The sequence below is a fragment of the Hippocampus guttulatus genome, chromosome 7 (genome assembly GCF_054856545.1).
Source record: "Hippocampus guttulatus isolate MCC_2025c chromosome 7, RoL_Hgut_1.0, whole genome shotgun sequence".
Lineage (NCBI taxonomy): Eukaryota > Metazoa > Chordata > Actinopteri > Syngnathiformes > Syngnathidae > Hippocampus > Hippocampus guttulatus.
This window is the reverse complement of record NC_141267.1, coordinates 4,063,849-4,086,919: the sequence shown is the minus strand read 5'-3', so window position 1 is coordinate 4,086,919 and position 23,071 is coordinate 4,063,849. Positions and strand designations below refer to the sequence as shown.

Genomic DNA, 23,071 nt, shown 5'->3' with positions numbered 1-23,071 from the left:
CCCCAATAATTGAGTATTTTCTGTAACCCATATAATGTGGAACATTAACTCATTGAATACCACCCCTTTTCACTGGAGCAACCCCCTCAATCCCTCACATTTTACTGAATTCTGACTGATTTGCAAGGCCCACAGAATTTTCTATTCTATGGCTATACATACATGCAACCTGTCAAAAGAAAGGTGAGACTCTCTTCTTTCAGCAGAAAAAAGAGTTTGTTTCTAGCTTTCTCCGTTCATTGGCAATCAGCATTAGAAAAAACTGCTAAGTTTTATGGAAAAGGCCGATTTTCTGCAGAAATCCAGAGAAAATGAGCTTTTTGTAAAAGCATGCATTTCAAGCATCATTTGAAGTTTTACACAATTTTTTGCTTTTGTGACAGCTCAAATACCTCAATAATGTGTTCCTCCTACAAAAGAACATTACAAATAATGTTTTTGTAGCAAAATCATTTATTTGCACACAAAACTATTGAACTATGAACAAACGTGCAAATTGAACAATGAACGAAAGTGCAGCTGTGGGGAGAGGATGGTTTTTGGCTTCCATCCAGTTTGTCACCACATCGATTCATCCCACCATGTCCAGATGCACGACCTATAAATTATAGAAACATAAAGAGTTGCAAATATATCTTGCTGCAGAGTGAGGTACAATCATTTTATTTACCTTTCTTTCCACCACCAAAGCAAGGAGTCGTCATCTTTTTGCTTCTGGTTGGACAATCTGTAATTTATAGAAATTTGTACAATTACCACACTTTTATTTTTCAATTTTTTTTATTGTTGCTTTCCACTTACATTTCAACATCTCTCACACACACATACATGCTCGCACACTGCTATTTACACCATTCATTTCACGTTGCTCAGCATCCAATTTGAAATGAAATGGAATATGAATTGAACACTAGTGGTTTTAGCAGAGCTGAGCGGACCAAATGTGTCCTGTTTTTTTTGTTTTGTTTTTTTAAAAACTATGGCAACACGCAAGTCAGCACATTTACGGCGCATATTTTCATCCACATCTACGAGACGCATCAACCATACATAAATGATTAGTGTTACTGGCAACTTTATAGTATCGCGGGGAATGTAGCGGTGCATAAAAGTGACTGAGGAGGCATAAGAAGTGATGAAGTTTTGAACGGGAACTTGCAAGCTAGTCAGCAGTTACCTCCTCGTTCCAGCGGCTCTTGCGAGAACTCTCAGCTGCTTTCCGTTATATCCGAAGGCACGTATTCGTCCGACACATCGGGATCCAAATCGCTCTCCAATTCATCGTCTTCACCGTCGTCATTACGAGACAATTCCAGCGAATCGCTGACGTGTGCCCGGCGTCGGCCATGCGAAGCAATGCGGCCTCTTTGCCGTCATCGCTGGAAGTCGCCGGGGAGACGATTTGTGGGCGATGTGCGCCACGGGAGGCACAAAATGCTCTGCCAAGCGATGGTCCCTGACGTGGAGCATGTTCATCTTCATCAGATGAACTCGAAACTCGGCATGAGCTATGCGGGCCGCGTGTAGCACGCCATGTTTGCGCAGGCTGACGTTCGTTTGACGGGTGCTGCTTTCGATTACGTGACCGAAGCGTCATCTTCTCTTCCACACAAACACCATCTCCTTTGTTGTTTTGTTTCGAGGGCGCTTTTATACCGAAAAAAAACAATCCTTTTTAGTTAGTTGTTTACTTTTCTCCATTGTTGCTAGTTGCTAATGTTCCAATCCAGCATCCACATACGCGCCTCCTCCACTGTACGCCCTTTCGACTACTTCTGCGGCGTGATCCTGGTGGATTTTTGCACCACTGCCACCCGATGGCCATTTTTTTGCTCTTTAACATTGCCGTCAAGCCTAATCCTTTGGTGAGAAGTTGCATCAGACTCTCTTGCACCCTCCCCCATGAAAAAACGTGATTGACGTATTTATACGTCATGGGGAGGGAGCGGCTATGCGCTAATTGACGTATTTATACGTCAAAGGGTGTAAATGAGTTAAAGAGCAAACTACTCACTGTGGAGCTCCAACCGTTTGCGGACCCCCGGTGTCCTGGCTGACGCATTCTTTCTCTTGGTGCCAAGACATTTTGAAGCTGACAGTTTGATGGTTGAGTTCAGTGACTCTGCGTTCAGGCCACCATCCTTTCCAAGGCTCATAGTGGCTTCGGTATGTCTGTGATCTGCTGAAGCTGCCTGTTGTATCACAGCGGGTTCAGGTGTAGGCAAGGCTCGTTGTTTCACTCTTCGAGATGCACGAGTGCCTGAAGGCAGTGAGCTTGGAGATGAATTGGGGTGGCAAGGTTTGGGACAGCAAAGAGGGGAGGAGGGTGACAACAGAGCTGAGTCTACCATCTTGAAAGTTTTCGTGTCCCAGGACAACTTAACATAGAGTGTGTCTTTATCACTGGAGTCTGGGAATGCAGCTGGACCATCAAGTTGCTTCACCTATGAGTGAAAAGAGAAACACTTTAAAGACTATTTCAATTCATTTATACATAAGGCGAGTGACATTATGGTGAAACAACTTTCAAATTTTGGAGTTTGCATGTTCTCCCCGGGCCAGCGTGGGTTTTCTCCGGGTACTCCGGTTTCCTCCCACATTCCAAAAAACTTGCGTGGCAGGCTGATTGAACACTCTAAAATTGTCCCTAGGTGTGAGTGTGAGTATGCATGGTTGTTTGTCTCTGTGTGCCCTGCGATTGGCTGGCAACCGATTCAGGGTGTCCCCCGCCTACTGCCCGAAGACAGCTGGGATAGGCTCCAGCACCCCCCGCGACCCTAGTGAGGATCAAGCGGTTCGGAAAATGGATGGATGGATGGAACTTTCAAATTCCATTAACTAACTTCCATGAACTTTTAAATGTTTTTGGAATTCAAGATGGCGAATAGCGCTGGTGTGTGACCCTCTTGAATCTTCGACTTTATTTCTGTTTTTGGTGAATCTTCATCTTCAATACATACATTTACAGTAAATATTCTCTAGTACGGACTCGTGTTTGCGCTGTCCAATTTGTCCCGATAACAGAAATTCCTTATTTGGGAAATGAGCATGGTACATGTCCTTTATGAACCTGCAAGTATGTTGACAAAATGCACGTGTAACAACACAATCAATAAAATACAAAAATATACTGTCCAAAAACTCTTTATATAACAAAAACTGCAATACAAGTGTATCCAAAAAAAAATCACAACAGTAAAATACATACAGTATTTTAATGTTGATTTTTTTCTGTCTTGGGAAAAAATATGTATTTTGGATTGTTTTGTTGGATGCAATTCTTTGGTTTATGACAATGTTTGCCTGCGTGTCATACAGTATTCTTGCTAGTTGCAAGTAACTGTCCCGTTGATCACCGATGTCTGGTAATTCTTGTGCATACTGAAGGATTTTTGTTGCCATTTGCATTGCTTCCTTGCTGGATGGTGGCTTGTAATCAGGAGTTGAATCGATGCCTTGTTGATGAAAATTTCGTAGATTTGCGTCTTTCCGACTCCAAGTGTCTGCCTGATCTTTTTAACTTTGTGTCCAGCCTCGCTCAAACGGACGCATTTCACTCGCTTCGCTCCAGTTGTTACAGTTCTTCTACGTTTCGATGCGATGATCTACACGACGTAAGTGAATAAAGTTAAAATCTTTCGCAATTACAGTAAAACGCACGCCAATAAAAAGTCGCTTACACGTCTTCGTTTCGAATCTGATGAATGAAAACGGCGAAGCGAACACGTTTCTTCGGTCGTGTCGAGTGGGTGCTGCTTTTAATCTTGTGCCGCGTTCTACAGGACGTAAGTGAATAAAGTTAAAATCATTCACAATTACAGTAAAACGCACGGCAATAAAAACTCACTTGCACGTCGTCGTTTAGAATCTGATGATCGAAAAGCGCGAAGTGAAAACTTGTTTCAGCGTTGTCTTTTCCGTCGCACCGGGTGGGCGTTGCGTGTATTTAAGCTCCCGCGGCATTACAACTCCATCCGGGTTAAGGGTAGTGGGATTTCCGCTTACGCAACTTCCGGTAACACGTAATATCGTAGTCAAAATGTTTTTATTCCGGGTGAAGGATATTCCTTTCCGTAGAATTCCGGGGATGGGAATATTTACTGTATTGCCAACATTGACAAATCAAACAACTAAACAGGGCTAAACTCAAATGTTAATAAACAGCTAATATGAACATGTGTTTTCTATACCACAGGGATGACAATGGCTAGTGATGAAAAAAGCGGAAAGGGGCGTGGCCTGGACAGGGCGTGGCCACTTACAAAAGTGGCACGAAACATGCTGAAAATGAAGTGTATTCAATTTACACACTATTTGAAACTTAAACAGAAAAAAATCCCAAGATTGTTCACTATTCTTTCAAGTGAAAATGTGTGCAATTTTGCTGTTGCATTCCTGGTGAGCACCAATATGTAACTTCAAATTTGCTGCTCAAAATCAAAACTAAAAAAGGAAACACATTCCCTCCCATATTTAAGATTTGTTCATTACTTGTATTCATAAAGTGTTGTGTAAATGCGATAAAAAGCTGTTGATTCTTACCTCATACAGTGATAGTGAAGTCCCACACCGTTTACTATATATGGGTTATGAATGTATTTTATTATATAAAGTGGATGTCTATTTACAGTATATACAACAATATACAGTTTCATGAGGTAGAATACTTTATTTTCTCTTCATTTTAAGCTTTTTAGCAAGCGCTAAAAGCTTATTGGTCCTCTCCGTCTTTTTCTAATCTCTTTTTAGCCAACTCCAGGCTGTCGAAAAGCGCTCGAGATCGAGTAGTTACTTTTCAGTAGAAATGTCTGTTTTCGGTGTTTCACCGAGGTTGCGTGACTCTGTAAAGCTTTCCATCCTCTCGATCCGTATAGAATGACATCGTCACACACTGTACACAGAGCTTTACCGGCGACATCGAGCTTTTTCACGAAATCCGACACAAGCACAATGGTTCCTCTTGACTGTTTCCTACTGTGGACACCGTCAGCTTTCTATCCAACCAGTCCCATTGAAATGTGTTTTTCAGATCCGCATCTATCTGACGCACTTTAGCTTCGTCGAGAGTCTCGATAACATTCGGCATTCGCGAGAAAGGGTTTTAGGAAGGCGAACACGGATTGGTTGTGATTTGCATTTGCCGAAATAGCAACCAATCACAACAAGTAACACATCATACACGTCCAATCGCAGGGCTGTTTACAATCGGAAGATGGAAAGACTGATCAGGAGAGCTCGTGAAAACTCGACGATAAGGTACCTGACCCCCCCTAAAATTTTCTTAACAGATTTAGACGATTCACAAAAATGATCAATTTAAGAAATAAAATGGCGGATTTCCGCGTATCAGCGGAAAATTGCCATCCCTGATACCAAGCGAGCGTGTGTTTTCATCTGCAGTAACACATGACTGTGTCCACAACAGGCACATTGTAAACAGATTCTGGCCTACCTGCTACTTATCTCAATTGGGTTGCCAAATCAGAATCAGGTTTATATGTAAAACACAAAATGAATTTACTTTCCCACTTACAACCCATCCTGAATAGGATGCCTGGCAGTTCGCTAATAATTGCTCTGCTTTTGTCTGTCTCCACAGCAGGTAAAGCCCATCAGTGGAAGCGAAGTGCAAATACGCAAACACTCACGCGTGAATTTGAGGTTTTCAAAAAATAAAGGTCTCCAGCGAAAGTGTAAAATTAATAATTTATAAACTCAAGTTCATAGTTTTGATCAAGCGCTCCAGTTGTTCCAAAATGCAGCTGCTCACCTCTTGACTAGCACTTCGAAGAGCGAGAGCATAATTCCCGCTCTGGCGTCTCTTCAGTGGCTTCCTGTACATTTTCGAGTTCTTTTTAAGATTCTCTTATTTGTTTTCAAATCTTGAAATGGTCTCACCCCAACTTACCTCTCCGAGCTCCTCAACCCCTAGGCACCTGCCTCAGGTCTACAAACTGGATGGTATTAGAGGCACCAAGGACTAAGCGATGGCTCAGAGGGGATCGAGTCTTTTCCGTTGCCGGTCCCTCTCGTTGGAATGACGTCACACTTAACATTAAGGAAGCCCCCTCACTGCCCATCTTGAAAACGTTAACTCATCTGTACGCAGCATGAGATTTGATTATGGTTTTACTATTTTTGTGCTTTTTACTGCCTTCACCTTTAATTGACTGTTTTATCGTTTGTTGTTGGACGACTTATTTTTGCTCCATGTCCACTTTGTATACAGCGGTGGTTGCTCTATCAATGAGTTGAGTTTTTGGGTGAATATTATTTGTAAGACTGCTGCCAATGTGATACATGGATAAGCAGACGAAAATTGATAGACAAATGTGGTCCCTGATGAGAAAACAAATTCTTTACCTGCACCGGTCTGAGGATGGACTCCGCATTGACCTCTTCATTACAGTCCCGACCCTGATAGTAAAAGATCTCCTGTGGATGCGGCTTTCTTCCGAGCAGTGGCAGCTTGCTCACAGGAACTTCAGAGGCACGAACAAACCATTGGACTATTGCCTTCTTCTGCACCCCCCCCTCTGAGACAAAAAAAAAAGAAACGAGGCTTGAATGGCTCCAAACACAGGTCACAAGAACTTCAAACTTTCAAAGCCTCTCTTTATATAATTGAAGAGGGGTTTCAATTTAAACGATACCAAGTACAGACAGGGCCAATCGTCCAACCATTATGTTCAATACTCCGTTGCACGAATAATTTTGTTTTTCAGAGCAGACAAAAGATCTCACCCAGTTTCACTGCTTCTTCTTCTATTTGCACATACTGCGACAGCCATTCCAACTTAAAAGAACCGCAGTTCATTCTTATTTTGGTTTGGGGAGTCGACGTATCACGTTCACTGCCCGGTCGTTTCGCCATGATAAAGAATTAGCATTAGCGTCACTTATCGCCACTGCACTGTTATTGGTATGGAGCACAGAACATCGCAAGTACTGTCAATGGCGTTATTGGCTGCATAGCATCATTGCGTCGTATCGTGTGATTGGCTGGTCACCTGTCACTTACTGAAATACACAGCAAATTGATACAGAAAAAAAAGTGTTATATCTAATTCATTTGCAGTGCGTTCACTGCACTGGATAGGTTTTCTTGCGCGCCGAGAGTGGGCGACCAGTGTGCAGTTGCGCAGCTTAGAGGGAACATTGGTGCCGTTGCATCTCCGGTAAAAGTAAATCGAAATGAAAGATACCTTTTATTGTATTGTCTCGTGCTGGAAACTTCGCTAGTCTCGAAGCATCAGGTAATTAGCTAGCTGCTGCTTGCTACCTACCTACCGGTATCATACCTGTCAACTCATACGGTTTAGCCATAGTTCATACGGATTTTGTGGTGAATCTTACGTATAATGCCGTATCGCACAAATCATACGGATTCTGAAAATTTCCGTTTTTTGTTCCCCCCCCCCCCCCCCCCCCCCTAACGGGTAGTTCCGTTTGCTTTTTCCCAGAATGGTGCTCGTCTACTCGAATGCTTTCATTTCCGGAATACAACTCTGAACACAGTAATGCCACTAAGTAGAATGATGATTAGACATTAACCAGACATTGTATTATGAAGATCTACAAGAAATATCATTGAAAAATTCGTGGGTTTTTTTCTGTGCCGTTATTTTGACATAAAATGCTTTGGTATGTTATAAGGATTTTTTTGGTAGTTTATACAGGTTGGCGCTCCGAAAAGTTGACAGGTATGCGGTATGGAAGATTACTACACGATTACAATGTCAAGCGATTGACCACACAGGCATACATATTGGATAATTTCCCACAGCACACCTGACAATATCAACATCTGTGCTGTATGTTACACATACAGCACATTTGACAATAAAGTTTATCCAGTCCAATCCAATCGTGCCGCGGCACAGGGTTTGAAAAACACTGCTCTAAGTCACTGTTTTAAAAATATACAAAAAATGTGGGTGTTCTGCAATTGACACTGCTATCAACCCAACACTGCTTTGTGTTATTTTTCTTTCTCAGAAAATTAAGCACAAATTATTTTTTGGGGTGGGGGCGGAGGGGAATATTTATCAACAATCCAACACTGCATTTCCACACTTTCAATCTATCCTTTCTTAGTTGGTAACAATCATGAAACAATTCGCAATGCAAGATCCCAAGACTATGCAGTGCATCTCCTCTCATCTCCTCTCCCCTCTCCTGTGCTTTAAATTGACTTAATTTCCATACTCACCATCCCCAAAAAGCTTGATAACTTTAGCCACATAAGGGTTGTCTTCATCTTCACCCTCAATAAGAATGCAGTGTCCAGTCTTAATGATGTTGCGCCTGGGTAGACCCTCCACACTGATGACCAAAGAGCTGAGACAGAAAGACATTGTGAGCTTGAAATACTGGAGAGTCCTACATACAGTATTCATTCACATGAATGAGTGGTCAGTTATTTCTCAACTGGAGTGGACATACAAGATCGTTATTTTCATTACATTGGTAATGAAACAGCAATTTTTTAGGTGAACAACAGTCCAGCGGTACTTCTACTTACAAATGTCTCTTCATACAAAATTTTCAAGTTACGAAACGCCTTAACAGGAAAATATTGCCTCTTGTTCCAAAAGAAATTTCAAGATGCGAAAGGTAAAAATACAAGATGGGTTGCTACTCGCAGCTCTGAGTTTCCTGAACGCAACATACTTATAGCTGCTCTGCCATTGGTTATTATGCATAGGTGCATATATGCTTATATTTTATATTTCACTCTGTACTAATAACAGTTCATTTAAATAGATTTTTGTGCATGCAGTACTTGTTTTATTTTTCTACCTTCTCCTTCTCATAATTTTCGCTGTTGTAAATTGCAAATTTCTCCATTGTGTGACAAATAAAGTTTTTTTCTTATTATTCTTTTTCTTATTCTACGACCTCGAATCTTTCTGGCATCCCATTGGCTAAGAGGGACCTCTACCGTTGGTGTCTGTGTGTGTAGATAGCTCAATAGATATGTGTCTATGCAGCGTCCTCGTCATTCGTCTCTCAGGCCACGAGGCTTTTCGATAGTTTAACGTAAATTTGAATCACCCAGAAAAAGTGTTCACCAGTCGGGCAATCGCTCACTATGCTGATGTTTGCTCTGGACATTTTCGAAGGATTGTTAAATGCCGACAAAAGCGACCGTCCTTGGATCAGTTCTTTACAAAACGCCAGGCAAAAACTACTTCTGAGAGAGAACATGAACTAAAGAGGGCAAAAAACGATGAGGACACAGTTAAAAGTCATCATTTTTCTTCTTTATTTTTTATATTATTCACAACTCTCATTTATTGTGCCAGAATATAATTGTAACATGTATTTGTTTGACGTCTCTGATCCACTGGTGAAAGGACACTTTGATCCTCTCCTCTTTCATCTATAACTGCTTCAGACAACAAAGTGTATGCAGAAAGGTGGTGAAGATTGCACGACTGTCTGTGTCCTATGTGTTGTGTTGTGTTATTTTTGTTATTTTGACTTCAAAATGGCGCCGCGAGAGTGGCTGCCTTTCCAGCAGCTCCTATATTTTGTTGTTCTACTTCTTCCTTTCATAACTTTGCTGCTGTGAATTGGCAATTTCTCCATTGCGAGACTAATAAAAGTTTTCTTATCTTATCTTATCTTATCTTACATATTTTGATGCATTTTTATGCTTGAGGATACATTTATGTCTGAATTTTTGGGGGGCTTGGAACGAAATAGGCCATTTTTAAGGAAAAAACGTCTCTATTAGTTAAGAAACTTCTTTCAGAACCAATTAATTTCGCAAGTAGAGATGCCACTGCAAAGCTACTACTGCGGGGGGGGGGGGGGGGGGTTTCACCTTTGCAATATCACTAAGATACGTCCCATTTTATCTCCTGGTGACGCAGAAATTACAATTCATGCGTTTGTTATGTTCCGCCTTTATAATTGCAAAGTATTGCTCACTGGTCTTCCCATATCCAGTGTTTAAAGCTTGGAGCTATTACAAAATGCTGCAGCGAGACTTATGAAGAGGGTGAAATTCAATCACAATACCCCGATACTAACCAACTTGCATTGGCTTCCAATCCATTTGAGATGCTATTTCAACCTTTTGCTACTTATTTATTAACTGTTACACGGCTGGGCACCTGCCTATCTCATGAATCCGTCTGTTCCGCCCCGAACGATTTGTTCACAACACGCTGGTCTTTGAGCGAGCGATTCCGAGAGCCAAAAAGACATAATGGTACTCGTACATCATCATACTCAAATTAAAATATTGACATTTCTGTTCCAATGAATGGCCTTAAACTGTTCTGAAATAAGAATGTACACAATGCGTCAACTGATAATTTAGCAGCAATTTCACCCTCACCCCAAAGCCCAAAATCTTGACACTGTGCATGACGAGCATCCAATTTTAGGTCGCCCCAAATGCGAGTTATGTATAGAATTGCAATACATCCGACAGCCAATACTCTGTTTGGATCCATTATAAATGAATCTCGAATATTTAAATAAATAGAATATTTGTAGAAGACAAGTCCTTACCCATATTCAAAGTTTTTCAGCTTCCTGTCGAACCTCAAGGGTTCTCCTTGCCACTTGTACACTCGCCGCACTCGTTGTCTCGTTTTCATTCTATGCTTGGAAGTAAAGAAAGTGTTAATATATATTGGACTTCACCAAGCTCACAAGATTTGTAATGCTTAACTGTATAAAACCTACGTTGGAACAAGAGTTTGAGAGTCACACGACTAATTCTGCAAGGCACACATCGTTCGCTGCAGTTTCCCGGCAGTTTCTTGCGACGTCACGTCCGCAAGAAAAGAAAGTCTGAGCATGTCTCATTTCTTAAAGTAGAGTTCTTTTATTAAGGTTAGCCGGAAGTAACTTCGGTAGAGGTTACATTCGGCAACTTTCCGAAGCATATGTAAGATTGGAATGCCCCGATCACCCGAGAATTTCCGGGTTATGTCGCTCGGATAAGATATGATAAGGCAAAAACGAGAATTCGCAGAGCCTGTAGAAATAGTTAGGAGGTACCGTACCTGTCAACTCATACGGTTTAGCCATAGTTCATACGGATTTTGTAGTGAATCTTACGTATATGGCCGTATCGCACAAATCATACGGATTCTGAAATTTTCCGGGTTTTTTTCACCCCAACTCCAAATGATTTGGAGTTGGTGAAAAAAGTAACGCAGGAATACAACTCAGAAGTCTGAGCATGTCTCATTTCTTAAAGTGAGATTCTTTTATTAAGGTTAGCCGGAAGTAACTTCGGTAGAGGTTACATTCGGCAACTTTCCGAAGCATATGTAAGATTGGAATGCCCCGATCACCCAATACAACTCTGAACACAGTAATGCCAATAAGTAGAATGATGATTAGACATTAACATACCTGTCAACTTTTCGGAGCACCAACCTGTATAAACTACCAAAAAAATCCTTATAAAGAGCAAAAAATCCTGATAACATACCAAAGCATTTTATATGTCAAAATAACGGCAGAAAAAAACCCACGAAATGTTCAATGATATTTATTGTAGATCTCCATAATACAATGTCTGGTTAATGTCTATTCATCATTCTACTTAGTGGCATTACTGTGTTCAGAGTTGTATTCCTGCGTTACTTTTTTCACCAACTCCAAATGATTTGGAGTTGGTGAAAAAAAACCCCGGAAATTTTCAGAATCCGTATGATTTGTGCGATACGGCCATATACGTAAGAACTATGGCTAAACCGTATGAGTTGACAGGTATGCATTAACCAGACATTGTATTATGGAGATCTACAATAAATATAATTGAAAATTTCGTGGGGTTTTTTTCTGCCGTTATTTTGACATATAAAATGCTTTGGTATGTTATAAGGATTTTTTGCTCTTTATAAGGATTTTTTTGGTAGTTTATACAGGTTGGTGCTCCGAAAAGTTGACAGGTATGGGTACGTGCGTGTATGTGTGTGTGTGTGCGTGTGTGTGTGTATTTATACATATAATGTTATCAATCCTCGTCTCACCCTCGGGTGGTGTCCGTCCCTCATTCAGCTCGGGTCCTCTACCAGAGGCCAGGAAGCTTGAGGGTTCTGCGCAGTATCCTTGCTGTTCCCGGCACTGCACATTTCTGGACTGAGATGTCCGATGTTGTTCCCGGGATCTGTTGCAACCACTCATCTAGTTTGGGGGTCACTGCCCCGAGTGCTCCGACCACCACAGGCACGACTGTCACCTTTACCTTCCAGGCTCTCTCCAGCTCCTCTCTGAGCCCTTGGTATTTCTCGAGTTTCTCGTGTTCCTTCTTTCTGATGTTTCCATCACTTGGGACCGCTACATCCACGACAACGGCTTTTCCTCTTCCCTTTATCAATGTAACCAGGTGAACCATACTTAGACTTTTGTAGTGAAGGCTGCCTTGTTTAACAAATGTAGCACCGTCACTTTAAGAGCCACGCTAGATCAAAACACGCGGGAACATATAGAGCGTGTGGGAATCAGACCAGGAAGTGAAGTAAGGTAGTCGTTGAACTGTGCCTGTGCTTGTCCCAACTTGATACACCCATGATCGTCATTGTTACCCTGGCGATATTCAGGTAATTGGTAGCTATTTTACCATGAAGCTTGTTAGGTGTTATATTTGGACGGGTGATTAATTATTTGGATGGTATTTGTAGAGCAAAATATCGTGGTTTGGAGTTTGAAATCTGCCGCTAGTGAGTCGTGTGAACAGCTGTATAGCGTAAGTGTTTTCGCAATGTTACAAGATATAAATATGTGTTTTGACTGTGAAATGATATGAACTGTGTATCTGTTCTTTAGAGGGGAGATCATTTGTGTTTTTCCACGTGTTTTGTATACACCCAACATGCCGAAAAGTGTCGAGTAAGTGTGTCCTCTCATCACATTGGATTGTAATGATTAGTCGGCCTGCACTTTTAAGTTTCATGGATTGTTGGGGATTGGAAATAATGTATTTTTATTTCTCTTCACTTATCAAGCAAGCCACTGCTGTAGTTTATTATGGTGAAATTTTCTTTAATCTGTTAGATAATTTTCTTTGATCTCTTAGACCCCTTTTCCAACTCTTTTAAAATTCAGTTAACATCTCAGTCTTTCATCTTAATGCTGAACAATTTTTCATTGTTCAGTCGGGAATAAAGCCCACCTAAAAATTATTTTGTGTCCAGTCCAGTCTTTCCAAAGACCCAGCTACATCTATGATCACGATATCTGGTTGGTTCGCCATTACCATCTTATCAGTGTGGATCTGGAAGTCCCACAGGATCTTCGCTCTGTCATTCTCCACCACCTTCGGAGGCGTTTCCCATTTTGACCTTGGGGTTTCCAATCCATACTCCGCACAGATGTTTCGGTAGACTATGCCAGCCACCTGGTTATGGCGTTCCATGTAGGCTTTCCCTGCCAGCATCTGACACCCTGCAGTTATGTGTTGGATCGTCTCAGGTGCCTCTTTGCACAACCTACACCTTGGGTCTTGTCTGGTGTGGTATATCTGGGACTCAATGGCTCTGGTGCTCAGGGCCTGCTCCTGAGCAGCCAGGATGAGTGCCTCTGTGCTGTCCTTCAGGCCAGCCCTCTCTAGCCACTGATAGGACTTCTTGAGATCAGCCACTTCAGTTATTGTCCGGTGGTACATCCCGTGTAGCGGCTTGTCCTCCCATGATGGTCCCTCTTCCAGCACCTCATCCTCTGTTCCCCATTGTCTGAGACATTCTCTGAGTACGTCATCCGTTGGAGCCTTCTCCTTGATGTATTCATGGAGCTTGGATGTTTCATCCTGGACAGTGGCTCTCACACTCACAAGTCCCCGGCCTCCTTCCTTATATATAAATAAACTGACACATTTATGATGTAGGCAGAAATTGAGCTTCCCCTCCTTGACAGACCAGCATCTGCCACTGATATATGTTCCCCAAATCATTCAAATTTGGTCAGGTTGTTTCCAAAACTGTGGTCATTCAAATGTCCAATTTATGTATATATATATTGGGTTGACAGGAATTTCAAATGTAACTGTTTAAAACATTTACAGCGAATATGCATTGAAAAAATATTCATCATAATACAGCAAAAGTGGTTCTTTTTTTTTTTTGTTAGAACACATATTTCATTGAGATATTCATAAAGGCCAACCATTATTCATATCATTTTCAAAATAAACTTTTGTTGACATTTTCTTAACTCAAAAGGATATACAGTATATCTCAATGAGAGAAAACATTTTTTTATCGTTAACACAAAATCTTTATGTCTGACAGAGATATCAGATACGTATTTTCTTTCCCCTATGATATCTACCAAGCTGTTCCAGAAAAAAATGGGTGGGTGTGTTCTAAGACACGATACATGTTCCAATTTTAGGGAGCCACATTACATGGCAGCAAGGGGTTGAGTTATGACCTACTGGACTCTCTGGAATTTCAGAGTCTAAAATTCACTCACCTCTGCTCAACTTATTTGTGCTGAGACAGAAGGCTCCTCACTCTTAAGACAGAGCACCAACTGAGTGATCGGTAAGATGTGCAGTGCTTTTTCAGCACTGCTTCATGAAAAATATTTACGGCTGAAGAATTTGATCATCGACAGGACATGTGCTAAACTTTCATCTTGGCCGACAAAGCAGCAGCGAGCAGCTGAAGGGACTGTGTCCAATCAGGAATTCTGTTTCTCTCCACTGGAACCATTCAACTGGATATTTAGCAGACTGTAACAAGGCCACATATATTCAAATGGAGATTTCACTTGAAGATGGTAAAAACTCCTGTACTAAGTTTGAGTACAAGCGAGCTCACCAGGCATTTAGGGATCGCTGGAAAGAGACGGATGAAACAATGTGTCGCCACAGCATGTCCTTTCACTTGCACCATACAATGAGGAGTGACTTCTTTGCCAGCTACCTGTACCTGTTGGAGAAGATTCCTCTCGGTAAGACGGTCCAGTTGTCTCTTTTATGATTGCAGACTTAAATTTTGCTTTATCAAATGTCTGAAAACAACCACTCTTCATAAACAGATAATTTGACCACTCATATATTCATCGAAAGGCAAATTAATCTATTAAGCTCATTGGCCAAACATGCAATCAATTCAAGGCATGCCAGTTAAAGTCTAAAATGATTATTTTATCAACACTAACATTTTGTATGGCATGATATAGAGCAGCATGGTAGTAGAGTGGTCATTTCCCAACCCGGACGGTGGTGGTTCGATCCCCGGCCATTGTGACCATGTCGAAGTGTTCTTGAGCGGGTTATTCAACCCCAAGTTGCTCCTGATGCTGCGTCATCAGTAGGTGAATGTGGTAACAGTGTAAAGCACTTGGAGTACCCGAGGTAGAAAAGCGCTATGTAATTGACAGCCCATTTACCACAACAGAAACATGCATACTAGTACATCGGCTGGATCGCCTGTTGACATGACCTAAATTTGTACAAATCCAAGTCCTATGATGTTGCAATGTTGTGTTGAACATAAATAAAAACAGAATACAATGATTTGCAAATCATGTTCAACCTATATTTAAATAACTACACTACAAAGACAAGCTATTTAATGTTCTAACTGATAAATTTAATTGCTTTTAGCAAATATTAACTTGGAATTTTATGACTGCAGCACTTTCTAAAAAAACGCTGGGACAGGTGGAAAAAAAGGCAGAGAAATTTGAGCAATGCTCCTCAAAACACTTGTTTGGAACATCCCACGGGTGAACAGGCTAACTGGGAACTGGGAGCTTCCCTAAATTGCTCAGTCATTCATTCATTCATTTTCCGATCTGCTTTGTCCTCACAAGGGTCGCGGGGGGTGCTGGAGCCTATCCCAGCCGTCTTCGGGCAGTAGGCAGGGGACACCCTGAACCCAGTTGCCAGCCAATCGCAGGGCACACAGAGACGAACAACCATCCGCGCTCACACTCACAACTAGGGGCAATTTGGAGTGTTCCATTAACCTGCCATGCATGTTTTTGGAATGTGGGAGGAAACCGGAGTGCTCGGAGAAAACCCACGCAGGCACGGGGAGAACACGCAAACTCCACACAGGGAGGCGGGAGCTCGAATTGAACCCGATACATCTCCAGTGTGAGGCCGACGCGCTAACTAGTCGACCACTGGGCCGCCGCCAAGAACTGTATATATATATATATATATATATATATATAAATTCCTCGTCTCACCCCCCCCTCGGGTGGTGTCCGTCCCTCATTCAGCTCGGGTCCTCTACCAGAGGCCAGGAAGCTTGAGGGTTCTGCGCAGTATCCTTGCTGTTCCCAGCACTGCACATTTCTGGACTGAGATGTCCGATGTTGTTCCCGGGATCTGTTGCAACCACTCATCTAGTTTGGGGGTCACTGCCCAGAGTGCTCCGACCACCACAGGCACGATTGTCACCTTTACCTTCCAGGCTCTCTCCAGCTCCTCTCTGAGCCCTTGGTATTTCTCGAGTTTCTCGTGTTCCTTCTTTCTGATGTTTCCATCACTTGGGACCGCTACATCCACTACAACGGCTTTCCTCTGCCCTTTATCTATGATCGTGATATCTGGTTGGTTCGCCATTACCATCTTGTCAGTCTGGATCTGGAAGTCCCACAGGATCTTCGCTCTGTCATTCTCCACCACCTTCGGAGGTGTTTCCCATTTTGACCTTGGGGTTTCCAGTCCATACTCCGCACAGATGTTTCGGTAGACTATGCCAGCCACCTGGTTATGGCGTTCCATATAGGCTTTCCCTGCCAGCATCTTACACCCTGCAGTTATGTGTTGGATCGTCTCAGGTGCCTCTTTGCACAACCTACACCTTGGGTCTTGTCTGGGGTGGTATATCTGGGCCTCAATGGCTCTGGTGCTCAGGGCCTGCTCCCACCACAGAGCGCAGAGGGGTGGAGACGGCACGGGGCCAGCCAAACAGCCAAACAGGCAGGACGCCACGACAGCACGACCGAGGACGACTGTGCGACGACCGATGGTCCAAAACCACAACGAACCGCGACAGGAGTGCAGGGACTCCCCCATTACGAGAGCAAACTGCAGAAATGACCGCAAACCACAAAAAAACGCTTTTCCCCCCCACACATTTCCTCCTCCCACCACTTGCGGTCGACTTGGGACCAGTTGGCTGGCTCCCGGTCAATTCTGATCAATGTGTTGGGCACTGCTGCCTTAAATCAGAGGTAATTCGCTGACTAGCTTAGCACTTCGCGCCGTTGTTTGCGCATGAGCGGTGATGCACTCATCTGATTGGTTGCTCTCTATGTCAATTAAGTAACGGGATTAATGATAGGCTGACGGAGTATGTACTGTGAAGTTGGCGCCTTGTTTGAATGGCATCGCTGCTGCCGAGGCCTTGTCGTGTGAGAGGCCGGGAGCCGCATTAAACCAGCCAAAGAGCCCATGTGGCTCGCGAACTGCGGGTTGGCCACCCCTGTTCTAGACATTCCCAGATTTTGCTCCATTTTCACTTGCCTCATTTGTGGTTCTCCGTTGTCTTGTATGTGGTCATTTTTGTTCAGTAATCGATTCTCGCTTTGTATTCGTCGTGATTTGGTTCTCTTGTCCTTCTGAGATAGGCAACTCTAATTTGTATTTTCCTTCCTTTTTGCAAGCGCTTTTTGTTTATATCGTTCAATCTTGGTTTGTTGACCAGCATCATTGTTTCTACTTTGCGCCATTTTTATGTAAAATAATATTTTTTGTTTCGTCTTTATCTGAGTCTACATTTGGAGAGTCATATTCTGTCCATAACCTTCCGGACTACTGACAGGACATCAAGCAAGAATGGGAAAGAATCCCACCTACAAAGCTTTAACAATTAGTGTCCTCAGTTCCTTAATTTAACTCATTCACTCCCAAAGACGTATTTAGATGTCTTTTCAGATGCCACACATTTAATCCCAGCTTCTCATTTTATATTGACTGTACTGGCCAGCCATTTTCAGACCCTTTCAGACCCTTTTCAAATTCTGTTTAGTTGAATTTCGTTGTTCATCATTGCTATCAGCCATTCATTTGTTTCTCCACTTAATTTATTCATGTGTTCGGAAATTTTGCCATCACTAGTTTTGGTTCATTCAATTTGCCACTAATTGATTCGTGGGACGAAAGTGGGATTCAGGAGTCTTGTGTCCTGTGTTCTGTTAAGTTGTCCTCCCCGTGCGTGTTCTCGTTTTTTTTAGAAAGTGCACCACTTTTTCCTCCTGCCCAACTCCCACACTTATGATAGACACTTCCCCAATTACCATCACGTGAAGGGGTCGTACCCCAATACATGTCAGGTGAATCATAACCTATCAAGAAAAAGAAAAAAAATCGTGTCTGAGACAAAGTAACCAACAAGTTCAATGGGTGTGACTATGTTTTCGGTTGGGTTCTTGATAGTGTCAGTTGCTGCGGTCTTTTTTGCTGTCACCTTCAAGCTCGAGTTGCTCAGTGAAACGTAATCAAACCCATGGCCTCAGGACTGTGAGGCGGACATGCTAACCAGTCTTCACCGTGCCACCCTTTATTATTTAATGTTCAACAAAAAAGTTCAAACAACATTGACAGCCTCATTTGTTGTGACCCCAGGGAAGCTTGTAAACAACATTACCAACATTGTCCAGACCACTGAGAAGGAAAAAAAGAGGAGGAAAAATTGGAGCAAGAAAGGTAAAGGTGTTGCTTGTTTTGGCTTGTCCAATTTGATGTCACAGCAGCAAATCTCTCACAATGATCATGAAAGGAAGAAAATCTTCCATTTTATATTTGAAAGTCTGTGACATGTTATCGTTTAAATTAAAGGCAATATTAAAAATGATGCTGTTCTATTGTAAGTGCACGTAAATCGTCGTTGGAAGGTGGTGCCATATAAAATCTGCCCCAGGGTGCCACACATTAGGGCCGGCTGTACATTAAAGTTATGAAGTGAGAATCACTTCAGAAAACATGACAAATCTTTTCCAACACACCATTCGGTGTCCTCTGTTACATTAAGACCGCAACTTGACAGGGCAAGTATTACAGATGTAAATGTTGTATTTGTGCTTTTTTTCCCCCTACTGTGAACCTTCAATCATGAAGGGGTCATTATTCGTGTTTGATGTGCTGACTTATGTGCAGCTTGTGTTGGATCCCTGCCGCCATTTACAATTACCTTGTAATTGATTGGCATGCCATCCAGTGTATATTTTGCTGATTGGGCTAACTACCCGCAATATTCATGTTTCAAACTTATTCACTGTCATTGATATGTCAAAGATGTTAACTGAGGTGGCTGGCAGTGAATGACTTCAAAGAGTGGTGATGATTGCACAAACAAATGGATCAATAAAAGTGTCTCATGGTGTTGTTTTTGAAGAAATTCTCTTAATGTGTGCCTATAAGAGTTCCTTTCCCATTTTTCTCCCATTTAAACTATAGTTTGGGTGGTTGGCAACATTTTTAATTCGGCTTTGGGGCATAAATATTGCTCAAGGTAAAGAAAAACTACAGCTGTGAGCAGCTGTAAATGGCCCTCATAGTCCTGGCCATGGTGGGTTACTGGCATATTGGGATTGGAATTTCAAAGGTGCAGCATCCGCTAGAAAAAAAAAGGAAATGAACGGCGGCCTGATGGTCCAGTGGTTAGCGCGCTGACCTCACAATGCAGAGGTAGTGGGTTCAATTCCAGCGACGGCCTCCCTGTGTGGAGTTTGCATATTCTCCCCGGGCCTGCGTGGGTTTTCTCTGGGTACTACGGTTTCCTCCCGCATTCCAAAAACATGCATGGCAGGCTGGTGAACCATTTTCTTCTTTGGAAAATGATGAATTATACATTAAATGACTCCTGTATCAACTTGAACACCAAAATATATGTTTTTTCAAATATTCAATGCTTTAATCCAAATTTAGGATTATAATAATAATAATACATTTTATTTATAAGCGCCTTTCAAAATACCCAAGGACACCTTACAGTCAAAAAAAGAGCAATAAAACCACAGATAAAATTAAAAATAATAAAAAGCGATGAGTTAAACTAAATATGCAATTTTAAATAGGTGGGAATTGAGATGAGTTTTGAATTTAGGAAGAGAGTCAATATTACGGATGTCGGGTGGGAGTGAGTTCCAGAGTTTGGGGGCAGAGCGGCTGAAAGCTCTGCACCCCATCGTGCTGAGACGGGCAGAGGGTACACAGAGGTGGAGGGAGGCTGAGGACCTGAGGGAACGAGAGGGAACGGAAATTTGAAGAAGGTCCGACAGGTAGGGGGCGGGCAAGGTTATGGATGGCTTTGAATGTGAAGAGGAGTATTTTGAAGTTGATCCTCAGTTTGACAGGGAGCCAGTGGAGCTGTTGGAGGATGAGAGTGATGTGATGGAAAGAGGGGGTTCCAGTGATGATACGGGCTGAAGAATTCTGGACCAGTTGAAGTTTATGGAGGAATTTGTTGTGGACACCAAAGAGAAGTGAATTGCAATAGTCAATACGGGAGCTGACGAGACTGTGGACAAGGATAGCAGTGGAGTGAGGGGTGAGAGAGGGACGGAGACGGTTGATATTGTGTAGGTGGAAATAAACGGACCGGGTTATGTTATTAATATGAGAGTGGAACGATAGTGATCTATCGAGGATGACACCCAGGCTCTTGACCTGAAGGGAGGGGGACACAGTGGAGTTATCAATAGTGAGAGAGAAACTGTTGGTTTTGTGTAGGGTGGATTTGGTACAGACGAGGAGGAGTTCTGTTTTGTCACTGTTAAGTTGGAGGAAGTTATGTGTGAACCAAGTTTTAATTTCTGAAAGGCAGTGTGAGAGGGAGGAGGGTGGGTGGGAGGCATGGGGTTTGCTGGAGAGGTAGAGCTGGGTGTCATCCGCGAAGCAGTGAAAATGTATACCAAATTTACGGAAAATATTGCCAAGGGGGAGAAGGTAGATAATGAAGAGGAGGGGTCCCAGGACAGAGCCCTCGGGCACACCGGAAGAGACGGGGAGGGACTGTGAAGTGAAGGAATTGAGTTGGATAAACTGAGAACGCCCAGAGAGATAGGAGTGAAACCAGTGTAAGGGGGTGTGAGTGATGCCTGTGGTGGAGAGTCTATTAAGGAGGATGGGGTACGAAATGGTATCAAAAGCTGCACTCAGATCAAGGAGGATGAGAATTGAGATTAAACCGGCGTCTGCTGCCATAAGAAGGTCATTGGTGATTTTTAAGAGGGCTGATTCTGTGCTGTGACGGGGACGGAAACCAGACTGGAATTGTTCGTAGAGATTATTATGGGTGAGGTGGGAGTGAAGTTGAGAGGCAACAATTTTTTCAAGAAGTTTGGAGATGAAAGGAAGGTGAGAAATTGGTCGTAGGCACTTGAAATCATTGGGATCTGAACCAGGTTTTTTCAAGATAGGGGTGACAGATGCAGTTTTGAAGGGGACAGGAACAATTCCAGTGGACAGTGAGGAATGGATGATGGCTGAAATGAAAGGAAGCAGAGAGGTTAAGCAGGATTTGACCAGGATTGTTGGGAGGGGATCTAGTAGGCAGGAGGAAGTTTTGGATTTAGTAATGATATCTGAGATTATTGAAGGATGGGGGATTTCAAAAGAGGAAAGCAGTTGACAGGAGGTGGGGATGTCAGGGGAGCGGAGGGGTACAGAGGAGCCCAGGTGTTGGTGGATTTTATTTACTTTTTCAATAAAAAATAGGAGCAGAGAGTTGCAGGTGTCAGAAGAATAAAAGTGTGTGTGTGGGGGGGGGGGGGGGGACAGGGGATTGAGTGATTTTGTTCAGGAGAGAAAAGAGAGTCCTAGTATTTCCAGTATTGGAGCAGATGAGTCCAGAGTAGTATTGGGATTTGGCTTGAGAAATGGAGTCCTTGTAATGGGAAAGTTGAGCTGTGTAGATGTCCTTGTGAACAGTGAGACCACTTTTTCGGTAGAGTCTTTCAAGTTGCCGGGTTTTGGATTTAATGGAACGGAGAAGAGGGGAGAACCAGGGGGCAGACCGAGTGAAAAGGACAGAGCGGGACTTGACAGGGGCGAGCGTGTTGAGAATGTTGGTGAGGGCCGTGTTGTATTAGGAAACCAAAACATCAGGAGAGGAGTCTATGTCCGGAGTTACGATGGCAATCCTTGCAGCGAGAGAGTCAATGTTGATGTCTTTGATATTACGGTAAGAGATGATGCGGGGTGATTTGGAGGTGGAGAGCCAGAGGGTGACGTTAAATGAAATGAAGAAAGATTAGGGCCAAATTTGACCCTTTGGGATTAAAGGGTAGCAATTGAGTAGCGGAATTTATAGGGGCCAAATTAGACCCCATGGGTTCTCCAGGGTACACTCTAAATTGTCCCTAGCTGTGAATGTGAGTGTGGATGGTTGTTTGTCTGTGTGTGCCCCGCGTTTGTCTGGCTACCGGTTTAGGGTGTCCCCGCCTACTGCCCGAAGACCGCTGGGATAGGCTCCAGCACCCTTCGCGACCCTTGTGAGGATATGCGGATAGGAAAATGTATAGATGGATGGAAATTAGCTGAAGAGTTAATGTTGGATTCTGTAAAAAAAAAAAAAAAAAAAAAAAAAAAAAGTGGAGGTTAGAAGTAAAACGCCCCAAAATGCAATTTTTGAGATAGCCCTGGCCACTCCATTGGTAATCTTGCCATCCCAAGGATAGAACTCTAGCACCAGTACTATATTATGAGGGTTAGAGTTGTTGAGGTGATGTATTGGAAGATAAATGCTGCTCAGACAGCATTTTCACAGCCCCTTTGTCCAAAATCTGCATTAATGTCATTGAAACACTATGGTATTTGTTTCAAAGCTCAACTCTCAGAATTCCCACATTGAAATAAACATTGTACACATATATTTGGTCTTTCATGTGTGGAAATGTAATGCAATGTAAATGTATTTATTTGCCCTGACAGTGAAACTGTTTCCAGTCACATGTGAGTACATCCAAGGAGAGAAACATTTCTACTACAAAGCGCAACAGTTCTATGAGGATGTCCCAGCCTCAGAAGAGGGAATGATGGGAGACTTTGTGGAAATATCAAATGTGGATCTGGAGACTTCCCGCCGATTTCTAAAGAGGTTTGTGGTAAGTGTGACCGAAAAAAATATATATT

General features: G+C 42.7%; 2 protein-coding genes and 1 long non-coding RNA gene across 7 annotated transcripts in view; 1 reads left to right on the top strand and 2 right to left on the bottom strand.

The window, feature by feature from the left end:
- Window positions 1–10,788, bottom strand: part of orc1 (origin recognition complex, subunit 1) — a 51,793-nt gene extending 41,005 nt beyond the window's left edge. For 4 of the 5 annotated variants that reach the window (XR_015101407.1, XM_086115964.1, XM_086115966.1 and 1 more), the window contains exons 1-5: window positions 10,705–10,788; window positions 10,528–10,617; window positions 8,213–8,340; window positions 6,364–6,536; window positions 2,015–2,444 (exon numbers count right to left, since the gene is read on the bottom strand). Coding sequence is in view for 4 of the 5 variants with exons in the window: in XM_086115964.1 (XP_085972090.1) it covers window positions 2,015–2,444; window positions 6,364–6,536; window positions 8,213–8,340; window positions 10,528–10,616 (820 nt within the window). In the remaining variant the exon portion in view is untranslated. Of the gene's footprint in view, window positions 1–2,014; window positions 2,445–6,363; window positions 6,537–8,212; window positions 8,341–10,527; window positions 10,623–10,704 lie in introns of all 5 variants that reach the window. The other variant, XM_086115965.1, reaches the window with a different exon arrangement.
- On the bottom strand, window positions 496–2,006 carry LOC147202012 (uncharacterized). The gene is made up of 3 exons (XR_015101408.1): window positions 1,178–2,006; window positions 671–727; window positions 496–598 (listed from the first exon to the last, which is right to left on the bottom strand). It is a non-coding gene; the product is annotated as an uncharacterized LOC147202012 (long non-coding RNA).
- A 3,944-nt stretch (window positions 10,789–14,732) lies between the features above and the next one.
- ntmt2 (N-terminal Xaa-Pro-Lys N-methyltransferase) overlaps window positions 14,733–23,071 on the top strand; it is a 32,763-nt gene continuing 24,424 nt past the window's right edge. The window contains exons 1-2 of the mRNA XM_086115833.1: window positions 14,733–14,928; window positions 22,871–23,043. Coding sequence (XP_085971959.1) covers window positions 14,733–14,928; window positions 22,871–23,043 — 369 coding nt within the window. The remainder of the gene's footprint in view (window positions 14,929–22,870; window positions 23,044–23,071) is intronic.